Source organism: Scomber japonicus, chromosome 2, assembly GCF_027409825.1.
Source record: "Scomber japonicus isolate fScoJap1 chromosome 2, fScoJap1.pri, whole genome shotgun sequence".
Lineage (NCBI taxonomy): Eukaryota > Metazoa > Chordata > Actinopteri > Scombriformes > Scombridae > Scomber > Scomber japonicus.
The window spans coordinates 26,097,120-26,122,133 of record NC_070579.1 but is presented as its reverse complement, the minus strand read 5'-3'; the positions used below and the strand labels follow the sequence as shown (position 1 = coordinate 26,122,133).

Below are 25,014 nucleotides of genomic sequence, written 5' to 3'. Positions count from 1 at the left end.
ATCTGAATGTGAAGTACAAACTGGGCTGATGTTAGAAAAAACTTCAAAGGACAACAGTAAAATTAGAATGAAAATATCCACAGACCAGTTTCTCTTTTACTCAAACTTATGTAGAGGTTTGTATTTCACAACACAGCCAGAGAAAAAACTATTCAGTGGTCATTTGGGCGCCTGACTTGTTATAAGATAGACTTGAAAAATGTTGAAGTTGTCCTTTTTAAATGAAAGTTTCTTTGAGCTTCACACTAGTATTGCCTGCAGTGTCACTACGGTAACAGCAGGGGGCGGTACGCACCCACCGAGAGGCCCTTCCGGAAACAAAGAAGGAACGTCCAATCAAACTACACTACACTTTTAAATAAGGACCAATAATTTCTCCTCCCTGCTGCTACTGAAACCACAACAACACCACAACTGACCACAACTGTCCAGGCCGGGACCCGGACTCCGAATTAAAGAAGAGACTTTTGCGGACATTTAGTTGATTTTTAAGCCCCAACTGCCTCTCGCCGTCAGCTGTTTGATGGGAACCCCGGAGGGAGAGAGAGGTAAGGCGGCGGAGACTGCGAGCTCCGGTCCGGAGAGAGAGCTAATGACGCTAACTCAACAGCTAGCGATAGCTGGCAGGTCATTATTGTTCCTTTGACTGACATCACCTGAACACCCACACACATATGTAGAGGTGATTCTAGATAAGAGACTACAGGCCACAGTTTGACGGTAACGCTGAGGCTAAAACAGACAGACGAGATTAGTAACGTCTGACTACGCTGAAGTTAGCTTCCGATTCATGAACTATAACTTACTTGAACTTGTCAGATTTTATTCATGATCATCTGGTCTAGATTTGACAGGTCTAAGTAGAACTTTGTGGGTTTTGTGTGGACCTGGTCTAATGTAGCCTGGATAGAAAATATGAGAAATCGCCCCTTTTTGTGTTTCCATAAGCATACTAAAGATTTATAAATCTGAAAGTGGGTTTAAACGCCGTTAATGTTTTTTGTTACGATGGCTAACACTTTTTCACAAGCCTAAATTGCGAAAAAACGGATAATCGGCGGCTAAATACCAATATTTATGTTTCCCTTAACCACGAATGGGAAGCTAACTTCAGCGTTAGCTCACTGCTTATCATGAGTCAACTCAGTACGACTCATCGCTGACAGGTAACACTGACTCCACAGACAGTCTTATATTGTTGTTTTGGCACCTAAATTCATCGCCGCCGGGTTTGATTACTATAAAGTGGATTTTTGTCATTCAAACTGATGCTCTTTAAGTTGGAGAGAGAGAAAGAGAGAGAGAGAGAGGGCTCCCCGCTCCCCAGCTTCAGTTTGCCGCGGATGGATAGTGATTGAATTATCACCTCTGTAGGAGACACAGAATTAATCCTGTTTGTGAATGAATGAATGAATATTGTGAATGGATGAATATTGCTGTCATTGACTTTTCATACATGTTACACTGATGGCTCTTATATTTAAGAAGTATTTAACTTATATTTAGAACAGGCTTAAAAACCTTTTTTATTGTCTTTTTCATCTTTAATATTATTTATTTTCTTTTATGCTATATGTTTTTAATGCTGTTAGATTACTAACTAAGATTACTTTGAGATTCATTGTGTTTAAGTCTAGTTAAAATTACATGCATTCTTCTACTATTTCTCATTTTTCTAGTGATCTGGATGACTTAGAGGTGAATTCATTTGTTTCTCTTTTTTCTACAGATTGGGTAGATGTGGCAAATGATCTGCTCAGCAAGTGTCACATAAACCTGAGGCTGAGGAAACTGACGGACTGTGATGCAAATGTTTTTATTGCTCTCTATGAGGCCATCTTTGGGGAGAAAGTTCCAGGTAATAAGCTGCTGATGAACCACAGCCCCCAGCATTATTGAGTGATCAAGTGATTAATCAAGAAACAAAAGAACAATATGAGAAGAGTATATTGAATTAATATGTTGACATATTGGTTGATTTTCTTTGTCTTATCGGACAATAGAAAATCTTAAAGGGCTGAAGTACTGGTCAAACAAAACAGGCAATTTGATGACATCACCTGACCATTAGAGTAAACAATCAGTTAATATAGAAAATAATCAGCAGGTTAAAGTTATAACATTGGCATTTAAATTCAGATCATGAGACCACAAATACTGAAGATAAACAAGCTGTGTGTTATTAGTTGAGAGCATGATCTCCTGATTGTACTTAGTATGTCAGGAATGCTCCCTAAAACCATAAAACATGCCATTGTGGGGATGTCGCTGAGCTCTTTTCTGCATTCTTATTATGGCTTAAGTGTACAAGGAGGTGTTTGTGTATGTATGATGTTGTAGGTTTGTTGTTGTTAAATGAGAACATATCCCTGTTTCTGTGGTCTCATGCATCCAGGCTTATTTTCTGTGTTGTGTGTGTGTGTGTGTGTGTGTGTGTGTTCAGATTATATTGAATCACCATGCAGTCAAGAGGATGACATCCATAATGTCCAGTCTGTGATCGATTCACTGTCCTTGGATTATCTTCAGATCAGCCTCTCACACATTACAGGTAAAATAAACACTGACTTACTCCTCTTCACATGTGTAAATTTCACTTGGATTGACTGAAGATGTCAGAAAATAAGATCAACATATAATTTTATTTTGAGCTACATAACACATAGATGTTAAACGAGCTTAATGATCAATGGGTGTATGCTTGCAGGAGAAAATGTTGTCAGAGGGAACGAAGAGTCTGTCAAAAACATCCTGGAAATCTTTGATGGCTTACTGGAATATCTCAATGAGGAGATAAGCGAGGAGTTGCAGAATGGTGGTAAGCAGAGTCATTTGTCACTTTTGCCACATATATCAGCCTGAAGTATAATGCGTAGATTTGTATGTAACAAAGGGGTTTGTGAAAATATGGATCTGAAGTGTATTTCTGGCTGTGTTTTGTCATTCAAGTATATCAACATTGAAATTCAAATATCAAATTATGCACTTTAGTTAGATTTATGCTGTAGAAACTGAAAGCGTTGGTGTCATGTTAATATTATTCCATTGCACAACAATTTTTTTTTTCTGCTTAAGTGTTGACAAAAGTATCACAACTGGTATCAAATGTCAATCAACTAAAATATATTGAAACTTTTCCATTTCTACGATACATTTTTTTAGTTCTCATCATTAAACAGCATTGCAGAACAGTAGCCAGAGGGCTGCTTTCATTGTAGTCTTTAGCACTCAGTGTTTTGCTTGAAACTTCTTGTTTCCTGATTGAGACAAAAGACTTTATTGAGGTGAACTTGTGTTTCTTCTCAAGCATGAACTGGACATAATATACTGCCTGGCCAAAAAAAAGGTCACACACTTTAATTTTTCATTTTTTTGCAATGTCACAAGATTTATTTCCGTCCAGTGTTGCATTAATTTTTCACCAATCCCATGATTCATCAGGCTCAAATTGTGAAAGAGTGGTTCAGGGAGCATGAGACATCATTTTCACACATGGACTGGCCACCACAGAGTCCAGACCTTCACCCCATTGAGAATCTTTGGGATGTGCTGGAGAAGGCTTTGCGCAGTGGTTCGACTCTCCCATCATCAATACAAGATCTTGGTGAAAAATTAATGCAACACTGGACGGAAATAAATCTTGTGACATTGCAGAAGCTTATCGAAACAATGCCACAGCGAATGCGTGCTGTAATCAAAGCTAAAGGCGGTCCAATGAAATATTAGAGTGTGTGACCTTTTTTTTTTGGTGGCAACTTTTTTTTTGGCCAGGCAGTGTATGTCCTAAAATTAGTTTAAGAGCAAGACTTTAACCGGGTACAGACAGTCCTGCTCACTTGGCAGAACTGAGCATGGCTTTGTGTGACTACCTCATCCCTCAATCCACTGCCAAACAGCAATTAGTAGTTAATGACTTTGAGAGTTTTAAAAGGCCCATTCAGATGTGAAATGTAAACCGAGCTGGGATCTGGTACAACAGAACTGGTTTGTTTATTGTGATGTGAAAGCAGAACTCTTGAGGTTGTGTGCCTGAAATGTTTATTAGTCTGAATTGTAGTGACATTGGTATAGTAGTCTGTCTTCAGTGTCTCCCTGTCACAAATTGCACATCTTCATTTAGTACTCAGTTTAGATAGTAGATGTTGTATTTTCAGATGGTTTCTTGGCTGTGTCTTTAATGTTTGTCCTTACATTTTTGAACTGTGAATGTTCACATCAGTGTCTCTGACATTTTTCTCAGTATGTTTGATGAGATCATTTGAGCTTGTTCCTCTTTCCATGGAGGAGCTATGTTGTAATGACAAGTATTGCTTTACTTAGTTGTTGGTTGTATTTTTTTCATGCTTTTACTCAGGTTTCTGTCTCCGTCTCGGCTAAATGTACTTTTCATGTCTCTTTTTCAGAGGAGCTAAATGACAGTTTCAATGAGGATGTGCTCGGTGAAACCAAGGAGCCAACAAATTGTGATGGCACTGAGCAGAAAGAGACCAAGCTGGATGGAGCATGTTTGTCTTCTAGTGGAGAGTAAGAACTTCTTCTAAATGTACTGCACATACTTTTCCCAACAGTAATACACTACTCAGACAGCAGACATATATATATATATATATATATATATATATATGATGTGAGTCTACTTATATTTCACCTGACCCACATTGGACCTGTTCATATGAGACAGCTCTCATGCTACTTTTCTCACTGTTGCAGAGACTCCAGTCTGCAGTGTGGTTCCACATATTTCACTGATATACCTGTGAATTAAAAATAATTTGCAGGTTAAGTCTCATTTTCACCTCTCTTCTCTGTCTGTATATGTACTTCCTCTCTCTTCTGATCGCCGGCACTTTCCATTCTTCTCTCTGTCTTCTCTGTCCGAGTCCTGCAAGGTCTGGCCCATTACTCACAATTATCTCCATGTCAAAGCCAGACCTGTAAATATAAGAAAGGCAACTCGATCCACGATTAAACACATAGGCTACATAGTCACTCACTTTAAAGTACTTTATGTTTACTTGTTGCACAATGTTAACCTGTGTCTCTACAAGAAGGGCAGAACTGCACACTCACTGACATTCACACATGCTGGGGCACACACAAAGATACGCAGTCGCAGATACAGCAGCACTTTCTCTCTCTCTCTCTCTCTCACATACAATGAGTGCATTTTAATGTTATAATGACTGCTCCTTTGTATGCCTGCAAATCATTTTCATTTCCGACTTCTCCTTTTTTTGACCTGCTACGCACCAGTTTTTCGTCCATTTTTACCCGTGCCCATACCTATGAATTTATATAATTATATTTTTTTACCTGTTATACTAATATTTTTGACACATTTTTTGTGGGTTACACATCCTGACTCATTGCAGGACTTTGCTCGCTCTTTCTTTCTCTTTTAGGTAAATTGGTCAAATTCAAAATTCAAATGGGATGGGTCATTGTTTCAGTACTACAACATTACAGCTTTATTTGAACAATGAATGGTGATAATAAGAAATCTGTAAGATATTCATGACAGCTTGAGTTTTACTAAAAAGGTCACTTAAAATGTTTCAAAAGTAAATATTCCTATATATTCCCATTTATTGAAAACAAAATGGAAATCTAAAACAAAGAAGGAAGTGGGAGACTTCTGTATGTGTTGACCCCTCCCTTAAGCCACACAAAGTGCCAACAAGGTGCTCCATATGATGTGGATCATGCAGATCCGTGCTGGACATCCTGTTGACACAACAGCCAGCTCGGCTACCCTCCAGCACTACTGTAAATATTAATGGTTGGTTGTCAAACATGAACACAAACAGAGGTATAACTCCTGCTCTTTATTCTTTACATCCCACGCTCCTGTGGGGATGATTTTAACAATATGCCAAGTTTATGTTCTAACATTACCATGGCTTCACCTAGGCCTGAATCTTGAAAACTCATTGACTTTGTTTAAAAATCAATCCATTCCACGTTTAAATACAGTTATTCATAGCAAATAATTCAAAGGAAGCCTCTTGTAATTTGACATATTGTACTTGTGTGAACCACTGGTAGATCATGTTGTGTCTTATCATCCAGATCCACTATCCAGTCCAGTAAACATTCCCTCCACTCCTGGAACGCTGAAGAGATCGGATCAACAAGTGATCACATTGGGCTGGGAGTATCGGCACGCACATTCACAACCAAACAAGAAGGTAAAACACAAAAATATAGTCGATTTTAACTTGATTCAACTTGTACCATTGGAAAAAGTGATTAAAAAGAATAGTCATGTGTGTTCTATCACATCATGCTGCCTCCAAATAGACTATCTTGCTTAATTGATTACTGTTTTAAAGGTTTTAACATGTAACATAAATAACCCTTTTATTACATCTCCTTCTTCAAGGATTGGCCCTCCCTCCCCAAACCTCAGATGCATTCACCACCTCTGGCCCCCTGGACACCCAGGACACTCCACTGGCAGAACTGTCAGAACTGCCAGACTCAGCCATTGCCCTGCAGCCGCCCAACCAGAGAAACACTCCGCACAGACCCGACACAGACCCACACTCACTCAGCCAGTCCCCCACAGCTGCTGGCCTAAACCACAAGCACACAGAGGAGGAAGCAGAGCCTGTCACTACAGAGGTAGTCTGCCTTATAATTCAGCAAGATGAAGTGTAATCATTCAGCCCATTTACCTGTTATTTGCATGCAATTTTAAAGGATGTGCAAATGTTATCGTCTCAGAAAGCAATGAGGTATGTTACTGTTAGTGCCAGCATGCAAGACTTTTTTCCTCCATCTTCCCCCTCTCCCTCTCCCTCACACACAAACACTTCCTATTTTAGTGATTTCAGCACAATGCAAGAAGGATAAGCATGTGCTGACTTAGCTTGATTTTACTTTTAAGACTTTTAGACGCTCAAAATAGGTGTAACCAAGCCTGTGAACTGCATCTCACTATAGCACACTTTTGCAGAGGAGTTTAGTCTTGTTTGCTGATCAGTAAATGGGAATCAAAGAAAGGTTGGCAGCCAAGGAAGAGTAATAAATTATTTGAGATAATATGTGCTGATTTTAAATCTGCTTTAATCTAGACAGAGATACGTGTATTTATAACTTCTTAAGGAAGTCACTTGAATCAGGAAGTGTTATCTGACTGACTTACCTCAGCACATTTTGTAGGATTGCCTTCACTAGCTTGCCCTGACATGACCTGACTGATTGCACACACGCAGCTTAACCTATGACCTGCTTCCTGAGAGCACACAACAGCAGCCAAACTTAGAGAAGGTTTTCTTCTTTCCTTAGAGTGCCTGACATGTACTTTCACCAATCACGAGTGTCAATATGTTTTGTTCATTGTTCTAGTCTGATCTCTGGTGGCTTTTTTTTTTTTTACTAGTATGGATGTGAATATGTGACTTTTGTGAGCTGCAGATTATGTTCAGTATTATCTCGCTCCCTCTAGTCAATGTTAATAACCTCCGCTGTCTTTCCTCTCACTCTTGATCCCTCTCACTTCCCTTTGTCACACAGACCTCGAGACCTGTAGCCGAGACAGTTGTCACCAATGGACTGCACTCTACTGGTGAGCCTCATTTACAACAATATGTGGTTTAATAGTTTCATTTATTTAACTCTGCATCACATATCATCAGATTAAAATATACAAAAAAGTATTCCCTGCAAACAGCCAGTGAAATTGAGATTCATGACTTGAAGTTGGATCTCTAAGGGTAGCAGGCAAACTGTACAGTTTATCTGCTTTACCGCTGCTACTGCTACAAAGTGAATATTCCCCAGCAGAATGAAGTATCACTTAGGTCTCGATGTCATGTTTTGCTCAATTTTCAGCTGTGAGTGAGAAGTCTTTGTCCAGCCAGCAAAGAGCCAGGACAGAAGTGGAGGGGGAGACACTCCAGGTATGAGAGCAACAAGTTGTCACATGTACCAGTTTTACAGCAACCTCTGAACCATGCAGGCATGTTGAGTGTTATGGAGGTTGCTCTATTATAAACGCAGAGATGGATGATTAAGTGGCATGTGCAGTTACCTTCAGGGTTAAATTCAACAAAGACTTTTTGCTTAGAAAATGTGCATCCATATTTTCTCTTTCTTTATTGTCTCATTTGCAGTCCTTTTAGAGTGACTTGTTGAACAGCTTTTTCTGTGCTCAAGTACTGTAAATGTGAAATTTTCAGGATATTTTCCTATTGTTGATGTTTGAATGTTATTAAGAGGCAATGTGTTGTGTTTTTAAATATGCAAATATGCACACATTTCCGCTGTTTTCCCTATTTCGTGCTTTCTTTTTAAATTTTGTGTTGTTGACTTGTTTTTTTTCCCTCATCTCAGCCAACTAACGGGGGTCCCAGGAGGGTTTTATTCCGCACCCAGCCAGATGTGCTCTTCCTTACCCTGCAGGACGAGATGGGGGCTACGGCCCCTTCTCCGCCAGACACAGAAGAGGAGGAGGAGGAGGATCTGAGTTATACACAAAGACGACATGAGAAAAGGATGGGTCACACAGATAAGACTGGCTTTAGGTAAGAGAAATAAAGCTGCAGAGAACAGTAGGGAGCTCCTCATAGAAATTATTTTATGCAGGTACAATGTAGTAATGCTGATTTTTTTTTATTTGCCTAACTGTCTCTGCTGTATGGTGTCTTTTGTTGTTGTCTGACTGATCAGAAGTAGCAGGCTGGAGGAGGAGGAGGAGGGTTTTGAGGAGCCTCTGTCTTATCGCAGACAGAGGAACAGGCAAGCAGAAGAGGAGCTGCATCACATATCCGAGAAACTGTCCCATCGACTTGAGGAGCTGGATCAGGTGTGTGTTTGTGTGTTGTGTAATCGGTCACAGCACTGATTGTCATAAATGTTTTATATCCAAGCAAAAAGGACTCTGGACTGTTTTGTTGAAGTGCATTGGTATATGTTATATGGTTATCTGTCCTTTTCATGGCAGACATGACTTGTTATTTACAGTGATATTATGACCACTAACATATATTTTTTTTCTTTTTCTTTTTTGTTTTATGTTTGTAACTGTGTGTGATGTGTTGTGTGATTCCTGTAGATGCTTAAACGAGTTCTGGATGAAAGTGGAGAGTCCAGCGAGGTCAGAGAAGAGGACAAGCAGTCCCACCACAGTGACAGCATCATGGAGTGTCGAAGGACTCCCAGACAGCATACAGGTACAAATACATTACGGCTAAAATGTATCAAACACATTAAAAATCTTTTATTTCAGCCCATCAACTACATATTATTTTATTTCCAAGCAAAGCACACTACTACCAAGTTTTGATATTGTGCCAATGATGTCTATTAAATTCGCAACTGCAGAAAAATCTACTTGCAGGGATTTATAGTTGATGAGTGAAAACGTACAAGCTAATGTGAAACTGTAATTTTAGGGGTTGACAATTATGTATAAACTTAATGTGTGTATTCGAAATCCCATTGGTTATCATTGCTTTGCTACAAAATCCTTTAATTTTTGGAAAATATATTAATAAAAATCATATAAGATTTAATGCTTTGACAGATTTTGGTTAAACTGAATTCAACTTTCATTTAGATATAAGAACTGAACTATAACACCTCCATATGTGCTGATACCAAACATAACTGTATTGAATTGTAACTTTTAATAGTTTCAGGAATACCTGATCCTGAATCCACCCACCGGACACGCTCCCTGTCTCCCTCCCCTCCACGAGTTCGTCGCTCTCTGCAGGTTCAGTTAGAGGACGCCATGAAAGAGGCTCTGAGCATGGATGATGGGAGACAAACTAACCTCACAGCTTCTGATCATACATGTCGAGAGCTACATCACAGACCATCACACAGAAAACATAGCAAGGTATTAACATGGTCATTGTTTCCCTTTTTAAATATAATCACAGATTTAAGACCCAAATGTTCTAGCCATCATGTCATATGCCTAAACAATTAATGAATCTCTCTATTTCAGTACCTGGTGAATACGGCTTATGAGGAAGAGTTGAAACTATATGAAGGCAAAAAACAGGCAGATCTAGACAAGGCACGCCTCAGAGCTCAAGAAGCTGTAAGTCAACTACAGTATGAGTATTTTAAAGAACCCTCTTTGTGCTCTTCCCATTATTTTCTACTTCACATCCCTGTTTAGGACATGAATAGAGAATCTTGTCTTTTGCTGCTGTTAATGACTATGACTGCTCTGTGGCTACTTCTATACTACATGAGAGAGATCACATTGATCAATTTAATTTTGCTGTAACCATATATTATTACAGGCACAAATTATAACAGGTACCTGATTATCACATTATCAATTTCATCACAATGACTAAATTGTGAATATTATGAAACAAAGTACCACAAACTAGTCACAACCTTGACATAACAAGTGAAATTTACCATGATAGGTGCTATTTTGTACCTACACAGTGTGTGTCACTAAAATCATGAAAACAAGTGGTGGAACCCCTTTTTTTTATTCTGATATAAGGCAAAGTTTGAATGTAGGACATGTTAAAAATGTATTCAAACAAAAGTAAGTTTAGGAAAACCTCTGTTCAATATTTACTTGTATTATGAAATATAAATTAGGTCAATTAGGTCATGTGCTATGTTCTACTGAAAGCTGAAGAATAATTCTCTCATAATCTGTCTGTGAACACTAATTTAACTCCAGAGTTTCTCATGTAAAATAGCAAAGAGGAAATATCAGCTGCTGCTTTGTAGTCAACTAAACAAGCAACAATGTATTAATGTTAACAACAAAGCCTTCAGCTTGGTGGAAAATATCAACGTGGGTCACTGAATGCTTTTGACTGTTTGGCTATTCCAGAATCTTAACTGACCTGTGTGCGTGTGTGCGTGTGTGCGTGTGTGCGTGTGCGTGTGCGTGTGCGTGTGTGTGTGCGTGTGTGTGTGTGTGTGTGTGTGTGTGTGTGTGTGTGTGTGTGTGTGTGTAGGAGCAAGAGTACAGAGAGGCCATACTAAGGGATGTGTCCCAAGCCCCCAGACTGTCTCCAGCTAAAATGAAGGCCCAGCATAAGACACAACGTAACCCACAAACTACACCAGGACGAAGGAAGGAAACCCCCAGAAAAGCTCCACCAAGTAAGACAGATCTGTCTTATGGAGACAGATCTTACAGATTGAAAGAGATTTTTTATTGGGAGCTCAACAGTGTGCAGACCTCACTCCTTTGTACCTTGAAATGTTGTCATTTAGAAGCTTTAAAGGCACCAAATAGTTCATGGTCATTTATTTATTTATTTACATCAATAATATCTGAAGAGAGCACTGACACTGGTACACAGCTCTGTAATGGAGAGTTGGAGTCTGTGACTGAGGTTTCAGAAATGTTCATCTCATTAAGTTCATTGTCATTTGACTTCAGTTTCTTCCTGGGTGGCATATGTGCCTTACAAGTGTTGGTGTTTACAGCTTCAGGTTGGCTGGCCCACTTGCGTTGAAAATCACAGAAGTAACACTTCTGGTAGACTATGAAGCAAGGACCGCGAGTGTATTTGGTACAGCGACACTGTCTGTCACACATCGGACAGGTCTTCATCAGCTGCATGATGGCCTCCTCATCAACGAGGTACTGCGGAGCGGGTCTGAGATGAGGCAGGAAAAGAGAGCAGAGAATGAAAAGTCTGGTTTCTTTTTAACTATATGATTTACTGAATATGATCACTGTTACTTGACTTACTTCTCTGTGGTCACAGTGCACCTCTCGGATGTATTTACTTGAACACCTGTGAATTAACATTGGGGTTGTCAGTCGAAAGGATCTATTCAATGATTATTGATACTGATAATTGGTTCATAACATATACAGCAGGAGATTTGTGTCATGTGATGTATCTGTAGTGTAAGATTGAACTGAATATTCATAAAAAACAAGTGAAGGACTTAAAAGCTAAATTTTTGCTTTTGTTGTCAATTAAATTAATTTATGCCACTTGGGAATTGTCTGCTCTCTGACATTCAACAGGCAGATGAAGGGCTTAGCCTGAAACATTTGTGCACATTAAAACATTTAAAAAGTATTTTCTAAACAAGACACAGTTCAGACATTCAGAGTAACGTTGACTCTGAAGTCTTTAACCATATAAACAAAAATATCAGCAAAGAACAAAAGCAGATTACTGTGGTTTCTGTGTTGTATGGACATGGTCTCATGAACACCACAGCAGACAGATAAATGTGATTAATTCATCACACATGAGCCTGTACACTACAAAGAATAATAATCATCATTTATGGACGTACCTATGCTTCTGCACTGGCCTCGTGGTCTCTTCATCAACGCCTGTTTGTCTTGCAGCTGTAACATACCACACAACACAGACACAATTTGAACAAATGACTTCAGGTATTTCACTACTACTTCTAACTTCGAAGTGAGTTTTGGCAGTGATGTAAAATACCCCCATTCCATGTTCCTCATAGCAACCACTGAAGTATTTGGACTCTATTAACCATCATTTTGTGTCTAATTGACTAATGGATTCAACATTTTTTTAAATGACTCTAGTATTGAGGATCAGGGCAGACTGCAGTGTGGTCCTTTGGGGCAATAGTGCACTGTCAATGTACGTCCACTAAAAGTGGCCACTGACCGGCACAGAAGTGTTGGACAACTTTATGGAAAGGACCATACAGAGACAGATCTTTTTCCTTCACATTTTGCTTCTTCCAGTCTAATTGTTATTACAATACAAAATTCTCACAAGAGGTGAGTGATTGTGGGAAGACAATACTGGAATGAGTCTTTTAATGTGGACATTACTAGAACAGACCTTTTTAAAGGGGCTCATCAAATAACTACCATCAGCATTAATGTAAAGTAAGTGATGTAATGTAGGCATAAAAATGGTCTCATAAGATTGTATAATAGGTAAACATAAATTACATTTTTACATCAGGCACGCCCACATTGGCAACATTACCCAGATAATGTCAGATTTTTATATCACTTATCGTGAATGTCAAAGGCTGCAAAGGGAACGTGAATCAATATAGATATATGTACACTTACTGGCTTATTGAGTGATTGTTTTTGGCGTTACCCTGTCATGATTGGAGTGTACTGATGCCGGGTAAACACAGTAACATGAGCTAATGACATTACCTCCACCACTCTGTCTGCAGCAGGCTTCTCCACTCTGGGAACAGCAGTTTTCTTAAGGAAAAAGTGCTTAGGTATAGGATTTCTTCTCTTCTTTGGCTGGCAGTAGTCCTCCCGTTCAAAATGGTCACTGCAGACCCGATGGTCTGCAAGGCGCAGGGTCTTGACAGGAGTGTTAGCATCCATCTGTAGCACAATTAGCCACAACTTCAACGTATCCCTATCCAACAGAGGTAGTCTATGAAAGCTGCGCGAAGTGTTGGGTGACATCTTGTTGGCACAGTTCGGAAATGCACAAACACGAACCATTGGTTAGTTATCTTTTAGCTGACACTACGATGAGCTTTAAATACTCCAACAAAACAAATTCTTGCATCGCTCCTGTCTCCACCTCTCACCGACATTTCTACCATTGTCTTCCTGCAACAAGTCACCTCTCGCGAGATTTCAGACACCGGTATCATAACAAACACCTGAAGAAACTAAACGTGTACAAAAAGGTTTATCTATATAGGATTTATTTCCATGATGCTGTCAGACATTTATGATGACAATCTGAGCCTGTCAGTGGTAAAAACAAAAACAGTTTAGTGGACATTGACGGCTCGTATCGAGGCTGCTGGCTGAAAAGCTCTCGATAATACCAGACCAAGATAATAATTTGTGTCCAAAGCCTTACCTGTGCTGCAATTCCGGGGTCTCCCATCTCTGGGAACAGCTGTAGACTTCAGGTTATCGTGCTTTTTTAAGTCGATTTCTCGTGTATCCATCCCCATCGAAATGTTCACTAGACAAGGAGCACATCGATACACGTATGGAGCGACTCGCTAACCCTAACCCTAACCCGTACAAGAGCGCAACTGACGTGAACCATCTCTTCGTGTTAGCTTCTCGGCTATTTTGATGACTCTGGTGTCGGCTTTTTGTCAGGGTGTTTAAAGGAAAGTTGAGTGAAAATGTGTCTAAAAATGGTCTGATATTTTAAGTAATTGAACTTGAAAATAATGATTCTTTAATAGTTTGCTCCACTTAAAAATAATCCACCAGTTTAGAAGAGATTTCAACCATTACCTCCATTATATATGTGTAACATTAAAAGAAATTTGCCATGTTGCATCTGGTAATAAATGCTCACTTTGTTTTTTTGCAACTGTAGCCACCAGTAGACATTAATGTAGTCTGATCATACTGGTAATGTTCTGATTCGTGTCTCCTCCTTTTCAGTGAAGGTGAAGGAGAATGAGCTCCTCCCTGTGCTGCTGGATGAGTTACCCCATCTTCACATCTCCCCCCACACCCTGGGCCGGATGTGGGAGCAGCAGATGCAGCAGGTGGACAGACTTCACACCCTCTCGTCCTCTCATAGCAAGCGTCGCAGCAAACTCTCTAGCCAGGTAGGATGATGGCCATTAAAAGTCAGAAGGGGAGGGATGGGATGGCATTTTAGGTCAAAATGGTTAGTGAGTGAAAAGACACCACAGAGAACACATTGACGAGAGAACAGCCAATTCTTTCATTTTATCCATTATGAATTTAATGTTAATTAGCTGCAGCTGATTTAATTTGCTGCTGACAACATCTGTCATTTTAAGCAGTCACTGACTGTTGGCTACAAATGAGAAGTCTGATACCTACACTGTATGTTTCGCTCTGTGCCATTGAAAAGGGATAAAACACAGCCAGATCTGTGCCTGTAAAACCAACTAAAGGAACAGATGAAAACGTTAACATCTGTTTGTCTTCCAGGTGGAGGAAGCCCAGAGGAAACATGACCTGCTGGTGCAAATCGTTGAAAAAGACCAGGACCACAAGAGGCGGCTGGTGAGCATCAACACAGAGTGTGATCACATTTTCTTACACTTTACCTGTCAGTGACAAACTAATGTATCAATCCTCCAGAGGGACTTCAAAGAGCGCATCCAGCAGCAGAAGTCGACCCAGAACAGACTGAGAGAACAGAGGCAGCAGACAGCCCGCGCAAAGAAGTACCACAACGACTACCATGTCCAGCACCGTGCCCGTCTGATGAAGGCACGCACCAAGGAGGAGAGGGTGAGTACTCAGGATGTACAGCGCGGGTCACAACTAATGATTTCTCTCAATATTGATCTTTCTTTTGTTTTTCAATTAAATTAAGAATTGTGTTGTTTATATATGAAAACATCAAAGAAGGAAAAAAGACAGTCACATGTTTTCCAGAGCTCAATGTGATGTCTTCAAATTGTCCTACCTACACATCATAACTTAGAGAGACTACATTTTCAATCATATTTCACATATACAAGAAAATCACCAAATCATTAGGCACTCTAGCCAGCAAATGTCTCTCATCAATCTCTTCTGATCTCCAACTCATGTTAGGCCAGTTAAGTTCTTGTGTCGTTGCAGCTAACCTTTTCTCATTTCTTCTTCATGCTTTTTGTTCCACTTGCTCTACTGTAAGTTTGAACATATATGTGTATGTCTAATTATTTGTGTGGATGTTTGTCGCAGAAGTAGTTACAGTACACTGCTAAGTTTAACATTACAGATCATGTGATTCAATGATTGTGTGTGTGTGTGTGTGTGTAGATGTTTCGGCAGCTGTTTGAGGAGGGATTGGAGCTACAGAAGGTCCGATTGAGAGAGCAGAGAGCCAATGCCAGGGAGCAGCGGCTGGAACACCAGAAACGACACCAGGACCAGATCAAGTCCTTGGAGAACTACTACAAAGATCAAGTAGGACATAAAAACACACATACAAGGGGCTTCATGCAAGAACCACTTGTACAAAAATGATGTTATAATTTATATTTTGGTGCAGCAACTTCTGCTTTTCAATAGTTGTTTCACTGCAACAGCTGCCTCTGTGGGTCTTTGCAGGTATCTGTCTAGTATAATCTACTGTTGCTGCTGGCAGTGTAACATAACGTGTAGACTATAATACTCTCACAAACACACAGATTAGAATTGTTTTGAAATGGCAATCAAGTCTTTTACCTTTTTTTTTTTTTTAAATCACTGGGTCATAAGTACCTCTGAACACAGCATGGAAGAAAGTAATTTGATGTCAAGTGCATCAACTCAGGCTTCCAAGACTCTCTAGGCAGTAATATGTGTCAACAGACACACAAATCCACACAATTTATTTGAAAAAAAAGTTTTAAATTCTGGAAGTAGCCAGAAACAAATCTATTGTTTGTGCATAGACACAAATCCACCACTCCTCACACTGGTGAACCCTTGTCATAGATTCTGACTGAGGTGTAACGTGTTTTCTCTCTTGCAGTTTTCACTACTGGCTGAAAAACTTGCACAAGAGCGGCAGGACATCCAGGTTCGAAAAAAAGCTCAAGAAAAGGTAAACAATTGCTGAAATATTACTGCTATGAAATCACAGTTTTTACTGTGCATGTTGTGTTACATAAGGCAGAATATGATTACATATAATGCCTTTTATTTATTGATTTATATCTTGAAAGTTTTAGTCCTCTAATCAGGGATGCTGTGGATAGACCCCTTAAAAACTTGGGGTATGGTCTAAAAATCTTTTATTGGAAAATAAAATTGGAAATAGTGAGAGAGAAACATTCACCTTTCTCATTTGATTGCAGGCTCTGCTGAAGATGAAGCGAGAGCTGCGTTCCAGGATGGAGCGTGAGATCGGTGAACTGCAGAAGATTATCATCCAGAACGACGAGGACGACTATTTCCAGGATTTGGAGGTCCAGAGGCTGCGCAATCGGGTCCAGATGGCTTCCTTCCAGTACAACACTAGCTATCTGCACTGATGCGGAGGAGCGAGTCACACGTGGTCGTTTTAAGCTCCACGCAATCAAAGCTGGATTACTATCAGAAGAACATGCTGCGAGACGCGTTGTTTCTGCCACTCACAACTAAGGGTACGACATTCTGATGGCTGAACGTAACTGTCACCTCAGAGATTTGCACACAAAAAGGAAATTCACTTTGTAAGAACTAAAACAAATCCTGATTAGATAGAACATACAGGTGTGTTGAGACAGAATGTGTTGAACAAATGTTTGATGAACTGAACACACTCCGGCAAAATGTAGCTATTAGCTAATTTATCTTAATTCTTCCTCTCACCTCAGCTGCTATACCTGAACCTAACGACACCTTGGACCAAGTCCCCTTCTACCATGGATTTTAGTACTTGATACGTAAGAATGTTTTAAAGTGACTCCCTCACTGTGCTGTTATTGTAGCAGACCACCAGTAAAAATGTTCCTCCCTTTGCCAAATGGGAATCACAGATGCAAAGTTAATAAGTATGAATGTCACACACTGACAAGACTTTTAACTCTTTTTTTCCCTTTTATGTGCGATGTCTTCCCTTTTTGATGTTTTAACCATGCCAGTGGACTATTTATTTTTTAACTTTTAATGTATTTTGGTTTTTTAACTAACCTGGAGTTGTGCATTCTTATCATCACCAGGAGCGATGATAATCAGTCTTTAATGACTTTTTCTTTTCCTCAGCTCCATTGCATTTGGTTTTAACTCAGCCAGAACTTAAAGGAGATTTCCAGTAATTTTGAACATCAAAGGCCGCTGTTTACAGGTTGACATGAGCACTACTGTGTATGTAAAGTCTTTTTGTGGCTGCAGAAGTCTGATAAATTACCTCAAGGGATGAAATTTGAGGCAGCACCTGTAAACTATAAGTGAAATTGTTGGAATTCTCCTTTTTAAATCTGGTAATTTTGAAACAACACAATGTTAAAACACTGTCGACTGATATTGTGCATTGTATCTAATGAGCACACATATGCCCTCATCTATTGATGTTATCTATTAAATTTGTGGGCTCACTCATCTTTGGTTGACTGTGACACAGTTAAAGGCTTAAGGTATTTGTTTGAGGTGCTGTTTTAATGTCTTATTTAAATTCCAAAAAAGCATCAAATGAACAGTGAACAAATCCTATATTGAAGCAGCTCCATCTGGATCAAGGGTGAAAGTCCAAGTCAAAGAGGTATGAAAATTTACATTGAAGATAAAAACATATATCTGAGGGGAAACAACACATTTGTGTCCTTTTGGGCACAGAGAAACTTTCCCCTTCAGCAGATGAATATGAAACAGTCAAACAAGAAGAAACATCCTGACATTAGGGGGACTTTTAAGGTAAGTTTGAGTTTAACCACCAACATAATGAGTCATGGACAACAATACTTGATATAGCTTGAAAATTACACAGCAATCTTTGTTTCAACAGTTATGGATTGTGTAAAACTGCAAATTGGTACAAAAATGGAAAAGGATCAAAACATTAATGACATATTGAACCTGTACAGAAGAAGTTCTGATGGGAAAGATAAGAACAGCCCATCCTCTTTTCTGTTGTATACATTAACTGTTCATTCAAATTAGTCTCTATCAAGTATTCTCCATGTCTGTGGTTTGATGAAGTTTAAAGACCCGGCAAACTGAGGCAACAACTTCCAGCATCAGATGGCTTTTTTATGTGTTAATGGCATAAGTGAGCAAGTGAGCTCCAAAACACTGGAACATGTTCCTTGATCAACATAATCCCAGCAAGCCACTGTCCACATGGAGCGTCATTTCCAATATCCAACTATCTAGTTGAACTAGTGTTACTGCTTGGAGACGGAGCTGAGTTGGTCTTTCAACTTGCTGAATCTTTCTGATTGTGTCCATCATCTTCATCATCATCACTTGGCAGGTTGGTCCATTTATAGCGGCTGTCACAGAAACAGCAAGCCTGGGAAACCACAAGCTTTAGTCCTTTGACAGTCTTTCTAACTGTACACTGTCTGCTGCATTCCCGACATGACTTGAAAAGCTGAAGGATGCACTCTTCATCAATGATGAACTCCGATGAGCTGAAGGAGTCAGAACAGACGCAGCAGTTAGTCAGGTGAAGAGGAGCTGTGAGTTTCCATTTCAATGTGTTCAGTACAACAGATCATAGATGAGGTAACACTAATTATTAATAATAATAATATATTAAAGTCTCGTACGATGGTTTGTGTCAGCTTAGCAAACGTTGTTTTACCTTTGCTGTGACTCTACAGCAGCAGCAGGAAGGTGAGATGTTGCAGCACATGAGGATATTGCCATTTATAAGCAGTGGTTGAAAGTAGAACTTTTACAATTACATTACAGTTACTAATCCCAGTATTTACCTGTTATTTATTTTAGGGGTTGTCTACTAATAATAACATTCTATATCCGTTAAATAAAGAAAAGGTGTAACATGTTGCTGGGACCTTTCTGTGTGTCCTGTGCCTGTGTGGTTTCTCTCAAGTTAGCCTGGCTTCCTCCCCCAGGCCAAAAACATGCAGGTTAGATTAATTTGTGACTCTAAATACCCATAGGTGTGAATGGTTGCCTGTCTCTATACTATATATTAGTCCTGTGATTGATTGGCAACCGGTCCATGGTGTACCCTGCCTCTCGTCCAATGTCAGCTTCTTGGCTCCAGCTCCCCTTCAATGATGGATGGATGGATGGATGTATGGTTGGATGCGTGACGTGAGTGTGGAGGCTTTGGAGTTGTTTAAATTTGCGTAATATTGGGGTGATAGTTAAGATACAAAAATACTGCCAGAAACCAATGCTGACTTTTCATGGACAGTCTCCAATGACTCTTAAAACCCCCAGGCTTTGTATCCTCATCTCTCTTTTTTTTTTTACTCTATCGTGCTTTTTCAACCTCATCACACAACCACAAGAGGTCACTATTAGCTAGGTCACTATCAAGAAAACTCTACAGTGTTTTCCACCCAATGCTGTTGATTGTCCGGTGTCAAATTCTGTCTTGTTAGAGCTTCTTATGGAACAACAATATTGACCTGATACTGGTGCTAGAACAAACAACACATGGAGCATCTGAAATGTTTTTTTTATTCAAACTAAATTAAACACAATGTTGTAAAATCTATTTCTTTCATAGTTCATGACAGATAAACAAATAATATGAGTTTCTCTGCATTACAATATATTCACAGACCTTCCTAGGGTTTTGTCCTCCTTTTTTTTACCCTACATGTGTAAACAGCATAATGGGAAAAGTTTAGATCAGTTGCGTCACTCCTGCAACAACACACAAACTGCTCTCTGGTCTCCTCACCGACAACACAACACTGATATTTTCCAGAATAAAAAGCTAAAACCCAAAAACAAAGAGTAAACTTTTCATAGATGTAAAATGTCTCTTTTTGTGACTGGAGCAGATTTATTAGCCTAATTCCTTTATCTAACACAACCTGCACTTTAAAACCTATAAAAGTAACCTAAAAACATTTAGCAAAGACAGGGATTATGAAACAATGTGTGAACCTTGTGGCTAGCAGAGAACCATCCACCCACTTCCACATCCCCTCTGTCTCTCTCAGGAAGTGATGTATAAATTCCTTTTTTACACAGAGAGAAAAGAAATATAAAGTAACTGCAGTTCACTTTCTGCTGTCTTGCTAGTATTTCTCTGGTGTGGAAATGAAATACAAACTGCAGTTATACTAAACACAGCCTTGTTGGTGACAGTCGTTTGTTAAGGGATAGCAACCAAAATACAGTGTGAATGTTGTTAACTACACAGTGTGAGAGGTTCAGGTTGCATTGGCCTTGTTAATATTTCCACATAAGGTAACTAAAGCTTGTACTTTCAAACATGAAAACATTTCTGTTTTTAACATCACTGGCCCTTCAATGGCCCCTGATGTTATCTCAGGAGAAGCCAACACCTCCCACTCTCTCTCTGCTGATTACACAATTTAAAATTAAGTGAGATGACTGAAACCACTTTTATATTCATTTGTTAAATGAGGCTCCAGCGAACAGCACAAAAATGTTTAAGGAGCATACCTGTATAAATAATGTAAATAAATGGTTCAAGACATCAAATACATTCTATAAATAATTTCAGTGAAATGTCTGAACTGATAAGATGTAGATCAGAAGAGAAAATAAACCATAAAATGTGAAATGAACAAAAGGACAACAAGATAAAAGAGAGAATGTTAAGTATGAAATATGTATTTTAACTATTGTGTCTTTGTGTCAGTTCTAAATAACATGTTTGCAAGAAGCTTAAAAACCCCACAAATAAAATAACAGATGAAAATAAAGCATGTTTGAGACTTTTTAAACCAAGTGTACTTCATATAAATTCTTGCCCATCTTTTCTGAGGGCTGAGATGCCAACGATTTCAAAATAGTCACATCCTGAAGTACTAATGTGGAAAAACCCTTGAATGATTTCACAACATTACTTACCTTGTTGCATTTAGTATTGACGATGTGTTTCCTCCTTACACTCGGCATTTTCTATAAACAGCACAATTTTTTTGCTTTATCTCTAATCTATGACAACTCTGTGGTTTTTAGTCTGTAATCAGAGAACTTTTAAGTTGGGTAAAGGTTAGAGAACACACAAGTTAGAGTATGGTGTTGTTTAAAATACTTAAAATACTCTAGACCGGCTGAAGGCAACCTAACAGATCATGCATGAGATGACTGTGCTTGGCCCGCTGATGTAATTACTTCAATGTGGAGGGGATGGCGAAGGGCAAGATGGTGCACGACTCCGTGGATGCTAAGGCAGCCTGCTTGAACACTGTGATTTGTAAAGCAGACTGCACCTGCCGAAGGCTACAAAAGAAAGCCTCCACTAATGTAAGAACATTTCAAGCACACGCACCGACTAAGCAAGGAACCTATTTTTTTAAACTGTCAACCATACCAAAATTGTTTGACACAAGACATTTTTGGGGGGCACTTAACATTAAGTCTCTTCCCCAAATGTGATGATATTAGAACTCTGCTTAGCCAATCTCAACTTTCTGTGTCTCAGTGAAACATGGTTGCATGATAACATTTTACATAGTATGATCGAAGTCTAAAAAGGAACATTTGATTCCTTCTATTTATATATTAAATATTGTGACTGTTTCACAAACTCTCTATCTCTAAATAACCCCAAACTAGTATGTACTTTATGCACTGCCAAACAGGAGATAATATCAGAAATTGAATTGTAGCCTGAAAACACAAACTGAAGTGAGGTATTTATGTATCACCATACTGACCACAGACCACTCAGATTCCTCTTCAGCATGTCTCTTTCTTCGGTCAGATTTTTGCAGCTATCCTGAATGTCTGATGTTGTACTGTAAGAACTGTCTGAAAGAGAAGAAAGACTTACATGTAAATTGTGCAATAAGTTGGCCATTTACCACAGAGACATGATTATCAGTTGCAACAGAATTACATCATGACCATAACATAGGAGACAGTTCATTTTTAAACTGAATTTCAATTTAGTATATAAATATAATATTCACAAGATGAAAATTCTGACTTTAAATGGCCCAAAATTTGACAACACCTCACAATATGCCTGCATATCAATCTTCTCTGCTGCCCATGTTGTCAGGTGTGAGAAATGGATTGAAAAGTTTTTTGTGACTGTTTGGTGCAGTTTAGTTTTCAAACTAAACTGCACCAAACAATGAATTTGATGATTAAAAAATCATTAAATTCATTGGCAATCTCTCTTGTTTTGATTATGTTTTTTAATGAAACAACAACTTTTTGTGGCTGCCTGGTGCAGTTTAGTTTTCAAACTTACCACAAGAGAAAAATGGGAAAAAAGATTAATGAGGTCAAATGAATGTGTCTAAGTAAGAATCAAGAATAGTATTTTTTGAGATTAATTCAAATGAACATGTGGTTATGGTGGAAACTTCATGCCTTCAAACATTTGATCAAGTATTTGTAAAACTATGAAGAAATGTACACACACATTTAGAGGAATAATGACAAATTAGTCCTGATGATAGGCTGAATCTTCTTTTTTATCTGCCTCATATTTGGCAAAAAATACTTTGATCTGAAATAGAAGTAATAGTGCTTTAGCAACAATTCAAAGATTACATTTGTGAACATTTGTTGTAAGTTAGTGAGCTATAGTGAGCTATAGATCTAAAAGCTATAGCATTCCTCTGTGTGCCATTGTGTTACTCTTAATAGTGAGCCATCATGAAATAAATGAGTCAAACAGATTGTATTACAAAAGGTCAACACAATTAGTGAATAGATGACACCATATTAAAGCAAATCTTTATAATCTATAATTAATTTAATAAAGGAGACTGATTCGAAATATCAAAGCTTAAGTTGAATTTATTTAGCTTGTACAAGAGGAGCGTTTTACCAATGCAACAGACAGTTAGAGTTACAATAGAAAAGGCTCCTCGTGGAGCGTCATCACATAGTTTTTATACTGTTCTCTACTTGGGCTGTCTCAGTCAGCACCCTCCCATAACTGGCGAACATACCCCATAGATAGCATCATAAAGTTTTCTCAATTCCCATAACCAGGCCAACTCCCCTGACCTGTCTCTAACCCCCCACACAATGGTTGAACTCTCCTTCTGCCGGATTCAGCAAACCATTGAGTCAGGATGACATAACATAGTCATGCAAAAACAGGAAGATACACACATTGTGTAATATAAGACATCTGTAATACAGTATAATCCTACATTTTTATGTCTCAAGTTTCAACTTTATTAGCATTGGTTCTACAGCAAGATATAGATATATGGCAATACAATACAGAAGTTTACATCCTTATTTTCCATTCTTCCTTAACATAAGCTACTTCATATAAGGGACTTTGACTGCTGCTCTTGCTGGTTCTGGGACACATTCTTGATTTCTCTTTGGAATAAAAGGGGGAAAATATATTCTGGGAAAAATGTTTAACTGTGTGTTCTTTTTGCACATTGGCATTTCCTCTTAAAACACACCCAATATGTACCCTTTCCCAATTTAAAACCTTGTAATGTATAATTGGGCCCTTTGTATTACTCATTCCATTATGAGTGGATAAATAACAGCTGAGCATTACAGTTTACTGAGTTGTTAAATTGCTGGTTGTCAATTCATGTATACAGAGTATGTATGCCAGTGCTCATGAACCGCCCAAAACAAACTCAATGGTGTCTCTGTGTTGGAGTATGGTCTGAGGGAATGTTGTTTTCATGTTGAATCATCGACTAATACATTTTAAACTCCTCCATAGGTTTCATTTGACATCAGAGAAAGCACATTATATGAAAAAGGAAACTACACCAAATTGCAGATTATGTACATATGAACTCATTTTCATATGATGTGGGATTGTTAGTTAATGAATTTTGGCTCAATGAGACTAAACCTGGTGAAACTATGCACTGTTTGTCCCATTACTACGATTTTTTTTTTGAAAGCACATATATTTTGCAATAACATGAATTAGAAATTAATCAAAGTACAGATACATTAGAGATGATCATTGTCTGCAAAGAAAGCCATAAATCCAGTAAGATATTTGTGTCTCATGTGTCATTTTGCCTGCAGCTTAGCAATGACCATGTTTCAGTGCTGTCTTTAGCTGAAAGTGGTAAATGTATCTTATCTTCATGTCTTCCACATACAGTAGTAATATATAGTAATAGATGCCATGGTGATGTGTAAGATGAGTTAAAAATATATTTTCTTTTCACAGATCCAAAAGTTTCTATCTTCACAATTTGCATCATTCCAGCTGTTATCGTCTCTGTAGAACATTGTATTTACACAGTCTTCATCTTTTCCACGATAACTGTTCGGCTCCCGGGAGTGCCAGAAGCTGACAACAAGCCAAAAACAAAATAAAATTAAAAAAAACAACACAAACCAGTAAGCATTTAATGAACAGAAACACACAGAATGTGAAAGTCAAACTTTAAATGATTTGAAATGAACATTTCCCATAAAACTGTTGACATTGTAGCCAGCTCATAAAAATCTACTCAGCTACTATTGTGCTTTGAAAGAGGCGTTAGTTTCACCATAAATACTGATTTAGTTTCAATGAATATTTATGTGTGAACCTTATTGTCATC

General features: G+C 38.6%; 1 protein-coding gene across 1 annotated transcript; it reads left to right on the top strand.

Annotated features, from left to right (window-relative positions):
• The first annotated feature begins 404 nt into the window (after nucleotides 1–404).
• Nucleotides 405–17,961, top strand: LOC128371715 (centrosomal protein of 95 kDa-like). The gene is made up of 21 exons (XM_053332097.1): nucleotides 405–548; nucleotides 1,730–1,858; nucleotides 2,444–2,551; nucleotides 2,708–2,818; nucleotides 4,404–4,524; nucleotides 6,070–6,188; nucleotides 6,383–6,624; nucleotides 7,519–7,570; nucleotides 7,837–7,904; nucleotides 8,338–8,528; nucleotides 8,674–8,809; nucleotides 9,059–9,176; nucleotides 9,639–9,847; nucleotides 9,959–10,054; nucleotides 10,947–11,094; nucleotides 14,339–14,508; nucleotides 14,861–14,935; nucleotides 15,014–15,166; nucleotides 15,686–15,832; nucleotides 16,383–16,454; nucleotides 16,708–17,961. The coding sequence occupies exons 1-21, from the start codon at nucleotides 524–526 to the stop codon at nucleotides 16,882–16,884; spliced, it is 2,667 nt and encodes an 888-aa protein (XP_053188072.1). The 5' UTR covers nucleotides 405–523; the 3' UTR covers nucleotides 16,885–17,961.
• The last annotated feature ends 7,053 nt before the right edge of the window (nucleotides 17,962–25,014 follow it).